Source organism: Rhinolophus sinicus, chromosome 1, assembly GCF_057876585.1.
Source record: "Rhinolophus sinicus isolate RSI-liver-muscle chromosome 1, RSI-T2T, whole genome shotgun sequence".
Lineage (NCBI taxonomy): Eukaryota > Metazoa > Chordata > Mammalia > Chiroptera > Rhinolophidae > Rhinolophus > Rhinolophus sinicus.
In genome coordinates, this window is record NC_142501.1 from 199088310 (window position 1) to 199105549 (window position 17240).

The window sequence follows — 17240 nt, forward strand, 5'->3', positions numbered from 1 at the left end:
ATTAGGGAGTAGCAACTAACATAAATAGATTTGATAGCTCAAAATGAAATTATTTTTGGCATTGTAATTTTTTTTTTAATGGCATGGTTTCCAGAGGCTATCATTAAACTAAAAATAAAAATAAAAATCTTACTGTAGACAGGGTAAGGTTATTGGGATGGCTTCTAGACTTCTGAAGAGCTACCGTGTTTCCCTGAAAATAAGACCCAGCCGGACCATCAGCTCTAATGCGTCTTTTGGAGCAAAAATATAAGACCCGGTCTTATATAAGACCCGGTATTATGTCATGTCATGTCTTATGTTATACCCGGTGTTATGTTACATTACGTTATGTTATACCTGGTATTATGTTATATTATACCTGGTCTTGTGTTAAAATAAGATGGGTATTCTTTTAATTTTTGCTCCAAAAGACATTTTAGAGCTGATGGTCCAACTAGGTCTTATTTTCGGGGAAACACAGTAGAAGCTAACCTAGTGTTGTCTTAAAGCAATGTTAAATCCTATTTAATAGTATGGGGCTAGTGGTAATTTTGACAAATGGGAATGCTCCATTGAAAACAGTGTTTTGTGAATCCCTAGATATATTTTGTATAGTCATCTATCAACTCATGTCTTGGGAACACAGCTAAGGCCTTAATAAAGATCAGCTGCATAGTAGTTAATTGGTAGGGAGACTGAATACATCAGACAACTATCAATACCCTCCATTAGCTGTTTCCATTTGTAAATTTCAAATGCTTATATATCCATTGTGTAGCCAGAGGTCTTCTGTTTTTCACCATAGAAGGAGGTAAAGGAGGACTAACTTGTGAACTGTCTGTGGGACTCAGAATTTAATCGTACCCTTTTTGATTCATTATTGACTATAAATAAACACCATTTAAATAAGTTTGAGAGTACTTGAGCTAAATTAGTTTAAGTCATCTCTACACAGATTAAGGGTCCAAAGATAGTTTCTTCAATGTTTGGGACACATATACATAAATTTAGGTTCCAGGTCTATTAGGTTGATTGCAAAAACCACAATTACTTTTGCAACAACCTAATAATATTGTGCCATTTACAGAGGATTGGATCTAGTATAAATTAGTGCACGCTCTGTTAGACTAGCCTTAAATAGCTATCCAGTCTCAGTAGACAAGTGAATTTGACAAACCATGCTGCTAAAAGGTTGTTTCATTTCGTTTGTTGTGTTTTTGTTCTCCCATCTTTTTTTCTGAAGTGTTTGTTTTGCCATCTTGGAATGGAAATTATGAAAGAACAAAAAAAACTAATATGGTAGCTAACGAAGAGCAGACCAGTCAGTGAAAGATATGTTGCCAAATTTGTGACTAGTCAGTGAGAAAATCTTAATATAAGGAAGAAGAGGTTGGTATACTTTTGCAGTGGATTTTAAGAAGCATTTTGTAGTTGGAGTTGTAACAAATTTTAAGAAATACTTTTTTTTTTTTTTTTTGAGGGAGCTGATAATTCTTTAAAGAATAAAACAGTTTGATAATCTTGAACTTACCGGAAAACAATATTTGAAGTTGTTGATTTGATAGCTAATTTCACTGTTAGGTGATGTTTCTTTTTGGTTTTTCACCCCTACATGCCATTCCAAATTACTGATCTATTTTGATATTGAGGGAACCTAGTAATTTATACAAGTAATGCTTAGTCATTCAGTTAACTTGAGTACCTTCTGTGTGTCAGGCAGTGCTATGTACCGTTTCCCCCAAAAATAAGACCTAGCCGGACCATCAGCTCTAATGTGTCTTTTGGAACAAACATATAAGACCCGGTCTTATTTTAACATAAGACCGAGTCTAATCTAATCTAATCTAATAATAATAATATAATATAATACCTGGTCTTATATTAATGTTTGCTCCAAAAGATGCATTAGAGCTGATGGTCTGGCTAGGTCTTATTTTTGAGGAAACGCGGTAACAACTATTGTATAGGGTTGTTCTGAGATCAAGTATGTTAATTTGTATACAGCCCTTAGAGTAATTCTTGTCACCCAGCAAGTGCTAAATCAACATTGCTACTCCTGCTGCTGATAGATTTCCAGTTTGAGAAATTATTGGATCTTATTAACCAGTTAACTCAGTTATCCCAGTTAATTAGAAAGGGGCTTATAAAACCAAGTAATGAAGTTCCTTTTAACACAGCAATTGAATTACAATTTGGGGGTTTTAACTTAAATTAAACCTTGACATTACTTGTCACTATGAAATGAATTAATGAATCCAAATGTTCTTTTAAGATGTGGAAACAGGTCTGGTATTTTAAAGATCATTAATTACACAAACATTAATTATAAACTAATTTATTGAACATCTGTTATGGTAGGCTTTGTTCTAATTCAAGTGTAGCACTGAAGTTAAAGACAGTTTTACTGGATATTTATTTAGAAAGGGTTAGGCATAAAGAATAAATGTGGTTACTCACCACTTAAGCAGTTCCTGTTAGACTAAAAAAATCACTGTTGTCATTCTAGAATTAGAATTGTATTGGCTTTTGTTAATTTATAGAAAGCTAACTTGATTTCCTAAAGGTCTGCCTATATTAATTACATTTGTCCTTTGTGTTCATACTTAAGCATGTGCAAGGTATTAGTTATAGAAGTCTCTTTTTTACAGTGCCAACATATTAAACAGTATAAAATGGAGCCTACACATTCATCCTAGCTTTCTGTAAACTGCTGTAAGGATGTTAGAGCATTTCCTTCAAAACTGAAAATTTGAGGAATGGGCAGTGTATTTTGAAAAAAATGATTTAGTTGCCTTTTGTTCTGTTAATTTCTTAAGCATTTTTTTGCTTGATTAGACCTCTAAGTAAAACATACCAAATTTTAGCCGTTTTCAGAAATAAAGCTGTGTGCTTTGGCTGCTGATCTTAAGTATATCAGGTAAGAACCATGAGGCTACACATACTACAAATCTGGTTAGGTATTTTCTGTCTGCTTTCCTTTTGTTCACTTTTTTTTTTGGTATTAGGAATGCATTAAAACATAGTAGATTCCGATTTATTCAAAATATTCTATGTATGACGTCTTTCCACGTGACTGTTTTCATCTACTGTGTTTCCCCGAAAATAAGACCTAGCCGGACAACCAGCTCTAATGCGTCTTTTGGAAAAAGATTAATACAAGACCCAGTATAGTATAGTATAGTATAGTATAGTATAATATATAATATAATACCGGCTAGTATAATATAATGTAATGTAATATAGTATATAATATAATACCGCCTATTATATTATGTTATACTGTACTATACTGAGTCTTGTATTAATTTTTGCTCCAAAAGACGCATTAGAGCTGATTGTCCGGCTAGGTCTTATTTTCGGGGAAACATGGTAGTAGTTCTCATTGTGATCAGTATGCTATATATAGTGCTGTTGATTATAGTAAGATTAGTGTTGCCTCAAACTGTATAATATTTTTGCAAATAATATATTAAATTGAACCTTGGTGTATATAAATCTTTGTTTATCCTTTTACCAATGAAAGGAACGTAGTATAAACGGGAACTGTGCTAGTGTCACTGGATCTTTGACTTGGTTGAGGAGGTAAGTTGTGAAACAATTAAAAAGATAGTTTGAGTGTCACATGAATTGGAGGAAGTATTTCATCTTAGCTGAGAAGAATGTAGAAACTTCAATAGGAAGATTATTAGGTTTCAGAGTAGAAGTTATGCTGCCTTGGTTTACAGCATGCTTGATGTATGAGTAATTTTTTTCATGGTACCCTAGGCCTAAAGAAATAACTCAGAATTCCATTTATTTAGTAGTTCGGTCCTAACAACTTAAATGTTTATGTTCTGACAACTTAGTAGCCCTTTAAACAAATGCCTCTGCATAAATTGAAAGGGGGGGGAACCCGAATATTTTAATTTCATTCTTAACCACCATTATTTACTAATGCGATGTCTATGCCACTTGGACACTGGCAGTTTCTTAAACCTTGGAATCAGATTGCACATTGGCACCTTTATTGTTCTACACTAATTTTTGCCTTATACAGTTGGCCCTTGAATAACGTGGGGGTTTAGGGGTGCTGTTCCATCAAGTTCATCAGTGCCAAAAACTTGTGTTGTCCATTCATATCCATTGGTTCCAGGAATAGCCCCCTTTCTTCCCCCCCACCCCCACAGATACCAAAATTCACAGATGCTCAAGTCCCCTATATAAAAAAGGGGTAGATCAGTTCATGCAGGCGGTCCTCTGTATCCATGGACTCCCAACCACAGGTGGAAAATAGTATGGGTATTTATGGGGAAAAATCCATGTATCAGTGGACCCGCACAGTTGAAAATCATGTTGTTCAAGGGTCTCCTGTATTTGCTTTTTATCACAGCAGCTATCAAAAATCCAGCTTTTCAAAGATCACATCGTCAAAAAGAATGTAGCATGATGTACAATTAACTCTGAACTACCTCAAGCTAGTAGTCCTGTGGTATCACATGTTGAGTATGGAAAACGGTAATATAAATTGTTTTGAATCAGTAAGGCGGAACATATTCTTTTCTGGAAATAGGCTATTATTTAACAAATTGAATAAATTTATCATCTTAAGTAGCCTGTTTAATACCCAGGGAAGTAGTTTATTCTTTTCTTGACTGTGGATTTATATACAGTTATACACTGAACGATGAGGATATGTTCCAGGAAATGCATCATTAGATGATTTCATTGTTGTGCAAACATAGAATGTACTCACACAAAGCTAGATTGTATAGCCCGCTACACATCTAGGCTGTGTGGTACGCCACTCTCATACATGCAGTCTGTTGTTGACCACATCATTAAGCAGCATATAACTATACTTAGACGTTACGGTTATATACAGTATTCTAAAACTTGGATTGTACAAGGGATTATACATAAACTCCCCTTTTGCAGATCTTAATATTAAACTACAAAATGTTTTCGGTTTTTTTAAACTGCTGTGTTCACATAGAAAAGGCTTGCGAAATTGTCTTAATTTCATAGACCTATATAAATTGGGAAATAACAGTGCTAGACATTTTGGACACACAGGACTTTCTTAAATTAGCGATGGATCTAAAAATAGCTAGATCACTTAATGAGGTAAATGATTTAATTTTAAAGTGAAATTATATATACTTAGAATAGGTCTTTTTTTTGTACCCATGGTATACAGAAGTAACTGATATTGGAAGAAGTTGTTTTGATGGAAGATAATTTGATGACTTATCTGTAGTTATTCAATAAGTATAATAGCATTCACCGTGAGCATGTTTGAAAATTGTTTGCTTTTTGGTAATCACCCATCATAGTGTTGGCATTGTAAAGGATGGTTAGGGTATTCAGTGTCACCATATTTAGTAGTGAGAAGAGCTGTTTTACAAAATCACTATACTATATATAGCTCTGTCTTCTAAATAGTTCCTGATACGTGAACGCTGTTTTAGCTTTGTACTACTGTTCCTTACTGTTGTCATTCAAAAAGTATTTTACTGATAGGGGCTATAAACAAAAATATGTTACATGGTAGGGAAAATAAAAGTGAATAAATATTTGTTTTCATCATAGTCTCTTTCAGAAGTCTTGATCTATTATAATTTTGAGTTACTACACATAAACCTGTTTGTGTATGCATTTTAATGTAGGTAGCTTTTCTTTAGTAGAGGCACTCAGGTGACTTGATTGGATTGTAGTGGATAAATCTAAAAACTTAGTGTGAATAGAAAATTTATACCAACTTTATTTTGTTTTTAATTAAAATCTGTACATTCATTTATCAATTATTGTGGGACCAACACCATTTCCCCGAATATGGGTGGGCCCTTTGGAGTTCTATTATGCACTAAAATGTCTAGTTCTTAAAGTGGGGTTTAAATTCCAAACACAGATGTTGCTTTTCTGGAATTCCAGACCCCTTTCCCTCTTTTACAGTTATCTCACCCATTTGTGTGTGTGTGTGTGTGTGTGTGTGTGTGTGTGTGTGTGTGTTGATAGTTTTTCAAGCTTTTCTGAAGCATACAACTTAGGATATGTATATGCAACTCTTTTTCTGTGCTAAGAGTTTATCATTTCATGTCAAATGTAATTATTTAAGTTTATCCAACTGGTACAGACAGAAATGTGGCTATATACCAGTATGTTTTATAGAATGTAAGGTTATTCCAATTTATTAGGTGAAAGTTAAGAGCGTATTATAAAAGTCTACTGAATATTTTACCAAGAACCAGGCAGTTGGTGTACTAGGTGCATTATATGCATTGTTTTGTTTAAACAATAGTCACCATATTCTCATTTTACAAGTGGAGCATTAGAGAAGTTGAACTTGTTCAAGGTCAGACATCAGTAAGAAAGCAGAGACTTGAACCCAGGCTTGTCTTAAAAAAGGATGTGTTTGTTCTTTACCACTGTATGCTTTACTCCTTTCCATCCTCATTCTTCATCTCCATGTAAATCTGTGTGTATTTGTAAAGCTTTCCTGGGAATAGGGAAAGTAGTAAATCTAATTACCCAGATTAAACAATGCCAGTCATTTATAATACTCTTTGAAACAGATACCAAGAATTTCTTTGGGTCATGCTGAGTCAGGTTTTGGATTATTTAGAAACACAGTTTGATTTATTTCCATGTTTAGTTATGCCAGGATAAAGCCCATACTTTGAAAGTTAACCAGGTCCTAATACTATTAGAATGGCGCTTCATAACTAGGAATTTCAGTACAAATTAACTTATAGAAGGGCTGTTTCAAGACATGACTGATTCACTTACATTGTATTTTGGAGATTGTTCTAGAACAGTAAATATAAAATTGCCTCATTTTTAATGGCTGCATAGTTTAATTCTATTGATGAATACACAAATTTGCATGTTTGGTTAAAAATTGCTGCTCTCCTTAGTACCCTCTTACAACCTTCTACACAATTTTTCACACATGCACAGGTGTATATATCTGTGAAATGAGTTTCCTACAAATGAAATTGTTTGGGTCAAAGGGTATGTTTGAATTTTATTAGCTGTTGCCACATTGTGCTCCATAGAGATTTTATCTACTTTGACCAGAAAGGAATGAGCAAATGAGCGTCTGTTTTCATACCCATGCCAACTTCTTTTATCTTTGTCAATATTGTAAGTGAAAAATGGAATCTCATTATGGTTTTAATTTGCATTTCTTTTGTATGAAATTGAACATCTTTACATGCATTTATGAGCCATTTGTATTTCTTTTTGGAATCTGAGACTAGTGCTTTTCTCCTCTTTCCAGAAGTATTGCTACCTGGTTGACAGTTGTTTGTAAGGTGCTATTTAAAATGCATCCCAATAACAGAAAAGCTAAATTCAAAAAAATGTACAGTATTATAGGATTGACAAAATTTAATACCTGTTCATATTCTTTGCCTCTCTATGGTTGGTTGGCCTTTTTCTTAGTGATTTATACACACTTTTAATAAAAGTAGAATTCTGGATATAAGATGCAAGTTTTATCCAGTTTGCCATTTGTTTCTTTGCTTTGCTATGAAGAAACCTTGAATTTTACACAAGTAATTAACCAGTTTTTTAACATTGGATTGTGCATCAGACCCTGCCAAGACTGCTTTAAATGATTTAATCCTTGTACTTTAGTATTTTGTTTTTGTTTTAAACATCTTTGCTCCATCAGGCATTTGCGGGGGCGGGGGGTGTGGTTCAAGATGAGGATTAAGGAAGGCATTGGTGTTTGCCAGTGTTCTCTCTCTCACACTCACTTACTCACTCACTCACTGTTTCTACCTGCACCAAATAGCATAGCACTAAATTATTGGGGATTATTGCTTCCCTGCATAGACGTAGTTTTAAAATTTTTTCTGGCATTCATTTGGGAAACATTTTTCACTTTTCTGTGGATTTTTTTTCTTTTTGATTTTTTTTTTTGAACCATACTACGTGAGATGTTTTGAAAAATTATAATTATATGTAAACAAAACTATAAATGAATAATAATAACACATTTGAAGCACGTAGTGTTTTACCATGCTTTGTTTATCTCATAGTTGTAGATGGTGACTGGGGTTGGGGTTGGTGGTTGGCTTGTAGTTGTGCTATGCCATCTGTGTGTGCCAATTGCAAAAATCCTTAAGCTAAGTTGATGCTGCTCAGTACACTGGTTTGGTTTTTTTGTTTGTTTGTTTATTTTACTCTATTAATTAAACAGTCGTAATTGAAAATTTGAGCTTTTTTTACTTCAAGGATGGTTTGGCTGCTCAGGCATCTACATTACTTACTTAATCTACCTCTTCATTTGGACTAGTGCTTCTCACACTTTAGCAAGCATCAGAATGACATGAAAGCTTTTTAGAACACAGATTGTTACGCCCCACCTTCAAAATTTCTGATTAGAATCGGAACATTGATACTAGTCTTAGTAAGCGATTTTACTGGTTTTGAGACCTAGAAAAGTTAGCTGCTAATATTCTGTTTTCTTTACTGCAAAAGCACCTAATTTGATTGTATCTTTAAGAGACCTTCGGACTGTAAAAATGTCATTTTTCCTGAGACACTATTGTACAAACGGCAATCTTCTGATATTAACTGATTATGCAGGAGATAACTTGTAGCATCTCATGGAATTGAATCACTGGGTGATGATCAAATTAGTGTTGAGGAATATCCAGGAGCCTGTGTCGAACCTGGAAGGCAGGGTTTGGGCTTAGTTGACCATTTAACTTAATACATGTAATATGCATAGTTAATAAAACAAGGCAAATAATAGTTACGTTAATCTAATTTACAATATTTACAGTCTACCATTTGTAACATTTCCCCTTTTAGAAAAATATGAAAGAATGATTTTTTGGGTCAGCTCTGCTTTTGAATGCCTCGACTGCTGTGGTTGTCTGAAGTGTGATGAATGTGAGGAGGAAAAAGATCAAAATAAAGACGGTACTTTTTAAAATGAGTTTTAAGGAGTTTTCAAGTTGGAAGTTTGATACTTTATCAGTTCTGACTTTTCTCACATTTTTAATATGTGAAATTTATGTACATTTTGCAGTCTGAGTGTCTTACAACTAATGGCAGTTTGGTGGTTGTCGTTGCCTGTGAATTCTTGAACTTGATCTAGCTATACATATTGGCACTTCAAATAAGTAATACATGTTGGGACTACGTGTTGAGTTTATTTTCTAACTAAAATGCCTTCAAAAATGTTACGCGAGGGTTTCATATTGAAATGAGTAGGCTTGGAAACAGTGGCATGGTGTAAATTTGATAGTATTTAAGCAAATATTTGTTTGAAGAGTGACCAGTTTCTTTTTTTGCCTTGCAAAACAATAGATAAGAGCTTTATTGAATATAAGGTAGTTACCCACAAGTGGATGAAACTGGATTGTGTTTGCTACTGAGATAATGTGTGAAAAGATTGCCTATGTCATGTCAGTACTAACATCTGAAGGCAGGAGAAATTACCAAATAGCCTCAGACAGATCAAAGACATTTCAAAGCAACGAGAGGCTATAATGTAGCTGATTCATGCACTGTGCTGCACTATCGTTAAGGCACTGAGTCATAGTTTAATTGGCACTTCTTTTCTTTCATGGTCTTAATATAAAATAGTTTTGCAGATAATGCTGTGTCAATTCCAGAAATGTGTTCAGGTGTAATAAAGAGGATTCATTTCTCGTATACTGTCAATTTGCTGAACTTACTGCTCCAACAGATGGCATCAGCTAAACATTTCAAGTTGGTTCATGAAAGATTAGGTTAGACTAATTTGTGAAAAATCGAGCCAAAATAGTGAAGTCATAAATGATGACTTCAGATTTTAGACTGCTTTTAAGTCTGTAAATAAAATCATGGATTTGTATTCAACAGAATGAGCTGTGACTTCAGCATTTGCAGGCGGGCTTTGTTTTGTCCAGGCGCCAAACTAAAGATAAGTTGTAGATAGTTATTTTGTATTAGTGACAGTAGTATCCTGAATGGAATGGACAGGAGATGGCTGACACAGAAACAGTTCTGCAAACCACCCTTGAGCTGAGCGCCTGGATTCCGTATTAGCTGATTTGAGCCATCACTTAGCCTCATTTCCCTTTTTTGGTTCTGTGATCTAGCTGATGTCATCTGGCTTTGCTTTTCCATAGATATTTGTCAGCATTTCTTTAGTACTAATGCTGCTCCTCATTTCCATGAGTGTATTCCTTTTTGTGCTTCTTTACGATCATTTCATTGAATTGGGTGGGGCAGGGGAAAGAGATGGTAGACTCATGTGCCCTCTTAGCTTTTTTGAACCAGGAGCCTGTTGTTAGTTCAAGTGGGGAATTCTGAAGCCTTTAAAGAAATGTACATTTGAATGTAGTAACATTTTAGTGATGTGATGTCATAAAGCAACTTAAAATCATTTTTTAGTTTTGTTTTGCAGGTTGAATATTTGTATGCTTCAGATTTTGCTTTGGCATGTGTGTGAAACCATGTGATCATTATATTCCATAATCAGACTTGTTTTCTCAGTGCATTTCAGCATTAACAGTCACACTTGACAAGATTTGATAATGTATAGCTTCTTTGATATATACTCTTAAAATTTTTTCTTGAAACTTAATTTTGCAAAAGATTATTGAGATAATAGCACATTTGTTTTGGGCAAAGGTTTAATTTTGACTTACCTGATGTTTTTGCAATTTGTTTTTATGTCGTGAAGTTTAATTTTAAAATTCCCTACATGAAACTTGACCAGCACGTTCTTTGTGAATATAGGTACATGACTGATGGGATGTTACTTCGTGAAGCTATGAATGATCCCCTCCTGGAACGTTATGGTGTAATAATTCTTGATGAGGCTCATGAAAGGACATTGGCTACAGATATTCTCATGGGTGTTCTGAAGGAAGTCGTAAGACAGAGATCAGATTTAAAGGTGAAGTAATTTCTTTTACTTGTTTCATTCATTAAACATGTACATATGAGGTCTGACAGTTAAGTTAGCGAACTTGCCACCGTGTGCTTACATTGGCAGCACTGTACAAACAGCCCGGGAAGGTTTCATAACCTTGGTATATCAGTGTCTCACAGCTGTTCGTGTTGACGTGGGGCGGTGTCTTGCTGAGTGGCGTTCATTATTGTTGCATGTTTTTGTATGCCGTCGCGAGAATGGCTGAGCTTGAATTAGAGCAATGAACAAACATTAAATTTCTTGTTAAGCTTGGCAAGAGAGGAAGTGAAATCAGGGACATGTTAGTCCAAGTTGATGGGGATAATGCCATGAAGAAAACGGCAGTGTACAAATGGATGAAATGTTTTTCTGAGGGGAGAGAATGCATCACTGATGAATAAGAGGTCAGGGCGGCCAGTAACGAGCAGAACTGACAAAAACATTGCAAAAATGAGTCGAATTGTGCGTGAAAATCATCGGCTGACTGTGAGAAGCATAGCAGACCAAAGTAAGCATCCATAGAGAAACAGTCATGAAAATCTTGGCATAAGAGAGGTGTGTGCAGAAATTGTCCCAAAGGAGCTCACCGATGAACAAAAGCAAAGGAGAGTTGAAGTTTGCCAAGACCTTTTGGAGAAGCAAGATGATGTTTAGGGCCGTGTTATCATGGGTGATGAAACCTGGCTGTACAAATACGACCCTGAAACAAAGCGTCAATGTGCACAATGGAAGTCAGCCAGTTCTCCATGTCCAAAAATGTTCCGTCAGTCCAAATCAAGAGTCAAAATGATGTTGCTAATCTTTTTTCTGATATTAGAAGGATTATTCATTATGAATTTGTACCAACTGGATAAACAGGTAACCAAGTTTGATATTTGGAAGTGCTGAAAAGGCTGCATGAAAAGTTAGACCACCTGAACTTTTCACCATCAATTCATGGCTCTTGCATCACAACAATGTACCATCTCACATGGCACTGTCTGTGAGGGAGTTCTAAGCCAGTAAACAAGAACTATTGGAACACCCTCCCTACTCACCTGATCTGGCCCCCAATGGCTTCTTTTTTTACCCGAAGATAAAGGATACAGCTCTGATGGCCATTCCAGATAAAGAGTTCCAAAATTTCTGTGAAGGGTGGACTAGGTGCTGGCATCGGTGCACAGCTTCCCAAGGGGAGTACTTCGAAGGTGACCGTAGTGATATTCAGCAAAGAGGTCTGTAGTACTTTTTCTAGGATGAGTTTGCGAACCTAATTGTCACACCTCATAAAAAAACAGGGAACACATGCTCATCACTCTAATCAACTATAAAAAATAACCAACTGTAAAAGGAGCAACCAACAAGTACCTATATTGGTGTTTTTCTTTCTTAACCTATTTTTGTGTCTTTGTTTTATAGTTGAGGTATACTTTTACTTTTTAATGCTGTATTTTTAAGCCACATCTTTTCAATTTCTAACCCACCCAGTTTTTTATAATCCAAGAGCGTGGTATTTTTGTAACCCTGCTGCTCACCCTACTCTATTAAGTGCAGAGGCCTTGTTTAAGGATCAGACCTTTGTCCCTGTCCTAATAAGAATGCACCCATTAGAATTCATAATGCTGCAGTGTGGGAATAATTATACCCAGAACAACCTACTCCTCAGAAATGTATTGCTTAGCTTAATGTCTTGTTTTTTCTGTCTGTTATACCACATATACCCTGGCCAGTGTTACTATGTTAATGAGGGCTTAAAACTAAATGTTCTCACATTTTTGTCTCCCAATGTTTATGAAGTTCCTCCTTTTTTCAGTACAGTGTTAATATATGTATTTACAGAAGGATTGTACACTGGGCAGAAAGAATGTGGGTCTCAAAAACTGTTGATAGCTGAGTATGTTTTTCTTACAAAAATTAAATTACGCTTTTAAAGAATATATTTGAAGAACTATATGAATACTACCATTATTAAGCTTTATGAGCTATTGAAGTTTTAGGGAGAAACTCAAAGTAGAAATTAAGAATTTTGTAATAGACTGTTTTATTGGGAGGGGGGAGCCTTCTATTTAAGTAAATTTTTAGTGGGTTATATAATGTATGATTTACATAGAAGGGTGATTGCAGTGTCATGCAGCCCTGCACCTGAACAGTCTTTCATAGCTGCAGCTTTTAAAAAAGAAACCCACATTTATTTTAAGAATTTTTACAAAGAAATCATGCTTATTAAAGGTGATTTGGAAGAAGGGAGAAAGTTTATACCTATGCCACTGGAGTTTTTGTTTTTTTTCCATTTTCTTTGTTTTTCCCCCATGTGTAAGGTTGTGTTTTGATAAATGTAGCAGTAATCATACTACACATTATTGATATCTTTTATCAATCCCTTTTACATGTTATGTAATTTTATAAACTTTGGTTTTTAAGGTATTATTTCATGAATATATTGTAGTTTATTGGATGTGAGGTTTGTTTCTACTTTTTTAAAATGAAAATAACTTACTATAGTCCAGTCTTGTGTTACTTGATTGTTTTAAGTCACAATTTATGAGCATGAAGACTTGTAGGGTTCTTTATAACATGTGTGTGTACACACACACACACACACACACACACACAGCAGTAAACGTTAATGTACTTGTTTTTTCTTTAAGACCACATAAGAATCCTTAAAGACAACTTCAAATAATTTACTGTTTTCTTTTCAGGTTATAGTTATGAGTGCTACTCTAGATGCAGGAAAATTCCAGATTTACTTTGACAATTGTCCTCTCTTAACTATTCCTGGGCGTACACATCCTGTTGAGATCTTTTATACCCCTGAACCAGAGAGAGATTATCTTGAAGCAGCAATTCGAACAGTGATCCAGATTCATATGTGTGAAGAAGAGGAGGGAGATCTTCTACTTTTCTTAACTGGTCAAGAGGTATCGTCATTTGCTTCATTATTCAGCCTTTGGCATCTTTTTTTATCCCAGCATTTAAAGTTTTTCTTCAAACTGATTGTATTTATATATGAGATAATAATAAATTCCTTTTATCCGTGCGCTCTAAGAATACCTGTTTGTACCATTAGTATTTGTGTTCTAGTTAGTTATCCTAAGAATGTTAAATGCATTTAGAATTTCAAGTTTCAGCAATTTAGTCTCGATTTTGTAGAGATCTAGTTGGTCAGTGGTTTGGTAATTTGCAATTTTGCTGAGGTATGAATTTGAATCGCAGCTGCTGTGGAATCAGGTTATCATAGTTATTTTTAGCTTGTGAGTGAGCTCTGTAACTGAGGCGCCCATCCACCATCAAAGCGAATGTTTACGTTTTGTTTTGGTTTTCCACATGCTCAGTGAGGATTGGAAAGAATCACTGAAATTTCTTAGATTTTACCTCATTTTAAGATTGAATTTTATTCTCAGGTGCAACATTTTCCAAACTTGTTTCCAAAAAGATGTTCATAGGTGTGCTGTGAAATTCTTAAGTGGCTACATACATTCAGGAAAAGCTGTCTGGATAAGTTTTTATAAAGCCTTTTACGAGAGGTTTTCTTAGAGTCTGTCATTTACTCTACTAGGCTTTGTGAATTTTCTAGAATGTGCTTCCAAAACTAATATACATACAGAACACTTTACAAAACCTGCAGATTCTGATTCAAAGTTCAGGTGAGGCCTGAGATTGTGTATTCCTAACAAGCTTCCAAGTAGTGCTCAAGTTCTTAATGATTAAGTAGCAAGATTTAAGAGTGTACTGTTTCATAGAACTTTCTTCAATGCTGGAAGTGTTCTTATCTGCTGTTCAGCATGGCTTTTGTATATTTGAAATGTGGCTAGTGATAGGAGGGACTAAATTTTAATTTCATAAAATTTTAGTAAATTTACATTTAAATAGCTACGTGTGCTGACTCCTGTTACAGGTTTTGTATGGTCCACTAGTTAAGAATTGCTTTTACATTTTTAAAGGGTTGTAAATAAAAACAGTATGCAATAGAGATAGTATATGGATGCAAAGCCTGAAATAGTTTGGCCCTTTGCAGTGAAAGATCTGACCCTTGCTCCAGAACATTTTTTCTCAAATATGGTCACCAGTGGATTGATTGCCTGCTCAGGTGGGGAGAGTTTTTGAAAACAAAGCAGGTTCTTGGCCCTGTTCCAGACTTGCTCAAACAGGTGTAATTTGAGGGTAAAATAGAGGAATCTGCATTTTTCACAAGTTCCTCGGATCATTTTTATATTCCTTGGGATTAAAGTTTACTGCTCCAGAGGAATGTTTTAGCCAGTATGCCTGGGGTGCATTAATGATACCACCCTAAACAGTGGGGTGGGAAATTGCTCTACTTCTCTCACAGGTGTGCTGTGGGACTCACCTCCTACCTCCACTAGCATGTGAACTCTAATTTGTGTTTCTACGGAGATGTTTAGCATATAATATTTGAGCAAATGTTACTGTGTTAAGAGCTATAAATGTTGGCTGATATTTTTTGTCCATTCAATATTGTCTGTATGATTTATAATTTGTGCTCCATTGGCCATAGTTTCTTTTCTGTAGAGCAGGGTTTTTCAACCTCAACACTATTTACATTGTAGGCCAGTTCTTTGTTGTGGGGTGCCCTGTGCATTGTAGGGTGTTTATTAGCATCTCTAGCCTTTACCCATTAGATGCAGAACGCTCCCTCCCTCAGTTGTGACAACCAAAAATGTCTGCAGACATTGCTACATGTCCCCTAAGAGGGTTCCAAATCATTCCGAGTAGAGAATCATATTCTTTAGGGAAATAAGATGTGTTGCAAGTTCAGTTTTACCGATAAACCTCTGTTGGTACTGGTAAAGGAAAATACTCCTTTTTATGCATTTTGAATGGACGAATTTTTATATATTTTGTATGCAAGAGTTCCAAATGCTTTTTTGATGGCATAAAAACCGTACTTATACTGTAATGTAGTGTGAGGTATTTATTTTTGTCTTATTTTGTATGGCCTTTATAGTTTCTCACTTCCCCCGAAGTACACAGCATATTTTTCTTAAATGACCAAAATTGTTATTATGTTCAGATAACCAAGCATATTAGAATTCTATTAGAAATATCAGATGGCCTCATGGTGAGGGCCTGAAAGACTTTTTTAGGAGTTAACTTCCTATAGTTGAAATTTTGGCAACTATTCCTATAGCAGGGGACTGGAAAGGAAGTAAGCCTGTGGTTTTCAAATGTGTGCTAGAGAGGGAAATACATGTCTTTCAATAAAGTGTCACTGTAATTGTGAACCTCGTGTATGTGTACTGTTAAGTTTTTAAGTTCCCTTTAGGTGACTAGACTTGAATTTGAAGATGGGCAAAGGTAGCAGAGTATTTAATGTATTTTGTTTTATTGATTGTGTGTAGTAGCAGTGATTTAAAGATAAGTAAAATAATTATTCCTCATGTTTGTGACTGTTATTTTTACTTAGTTAAATGGTAGATTTTGGGAATTCATTACTCATGCTTTCATAAATTTGAATAGCATCCATAAAATTTAGTTTATCTCGTGAAAATTTAAAATGATTTTTAAGACCATTACCACTTTGACCACTTAAACCAAAGTGCTTCTATAATCATCTGACTTAATTTGGGAGAGATCATTTTTAATTAGTGAAAGTTTGGGAAAGACTTGAATTCTAGAATTTTTTTTATGTTGTTTTCTGTTAATGCTTAAAATCTGGACTAATGAATTCCTTAGGGGTGCTACACTACTGAATTAGGTAAGAATGATTGTAAATATCAATTATTTGTAAATGCACACTTGATTGAAGATACTGAAATCCTTCATTCTTTAAGCAACACATTGTTTTATCTTTAATTTTACTGAGTAAAATGTCTTTTCCACATGTAGTGAGTTCAGCCTCTTTAGGGTTCATGTTAATTTACTAACATATTTGATGCTTTTGGAGCTGAAAGTCTTCTTAAACCAGAAACTCTTGAACTTCTGTCTGAATTCTCAATATTGCTCATGACTGAGCAGATGGTTGCTTTATGCTGATGATTGTCAATCAGTTTTGTGGTCTTCTGAACTGACAGTATTGACTTTATCAAGGTGGGTAAACTTCAAGGGAAAATTTTGTTGCAGTTATAAAACTTGTTTTTATGTAAAAAACATAAGTGGTGTTTAGAGATGTCTTTGTATCCCATGAAGTAGTGATTTTGTTATACCTCTATCTGCTTAGATTGGGATAGTCTAGTCCCAAGTAAAGTTGGAATTACCTTGTTAAAATTCTGGAATCTGCAAATGAACAATTTGGGGCACTTAATTTTCTTGTACTGTTGTGTGAAATCTGGATGTTTGGTGACTTCTAAACATTTATTTTCCCGTCAAATATGACTAAATTAACAAAATTGCAAATATTCTGAATATTGGCGGCTGTTTTCCT

General features: G+C 34.9%; 1 protein-coding gene across 1 annotated transcript in view; it reads left to right on the forward strand.

Annotated features, from left to right (window-relative positions):
- DHX15 (DEAH-box helicase 15) overlaps positions 1 to 17240 on the forward strand; it is a 52642-nt gene that overhangs the window by 14426 nt on the left and 20976 nt on the right. Inside the window, exons 4-5 of the mRNA XM_019743862.3 lie at positions 10705 to 10864; positions 13561 to 13779. Of these exons, the coding sequence (XP_019599421.1) occupies positions 10705 to 10864; positions 13561 to 13779 (379 nt within the window). The remainder of the gene's footprint in view (positions 1 to 10704; positions 10865 to 13560; positions 13780 to 17240) is intronic.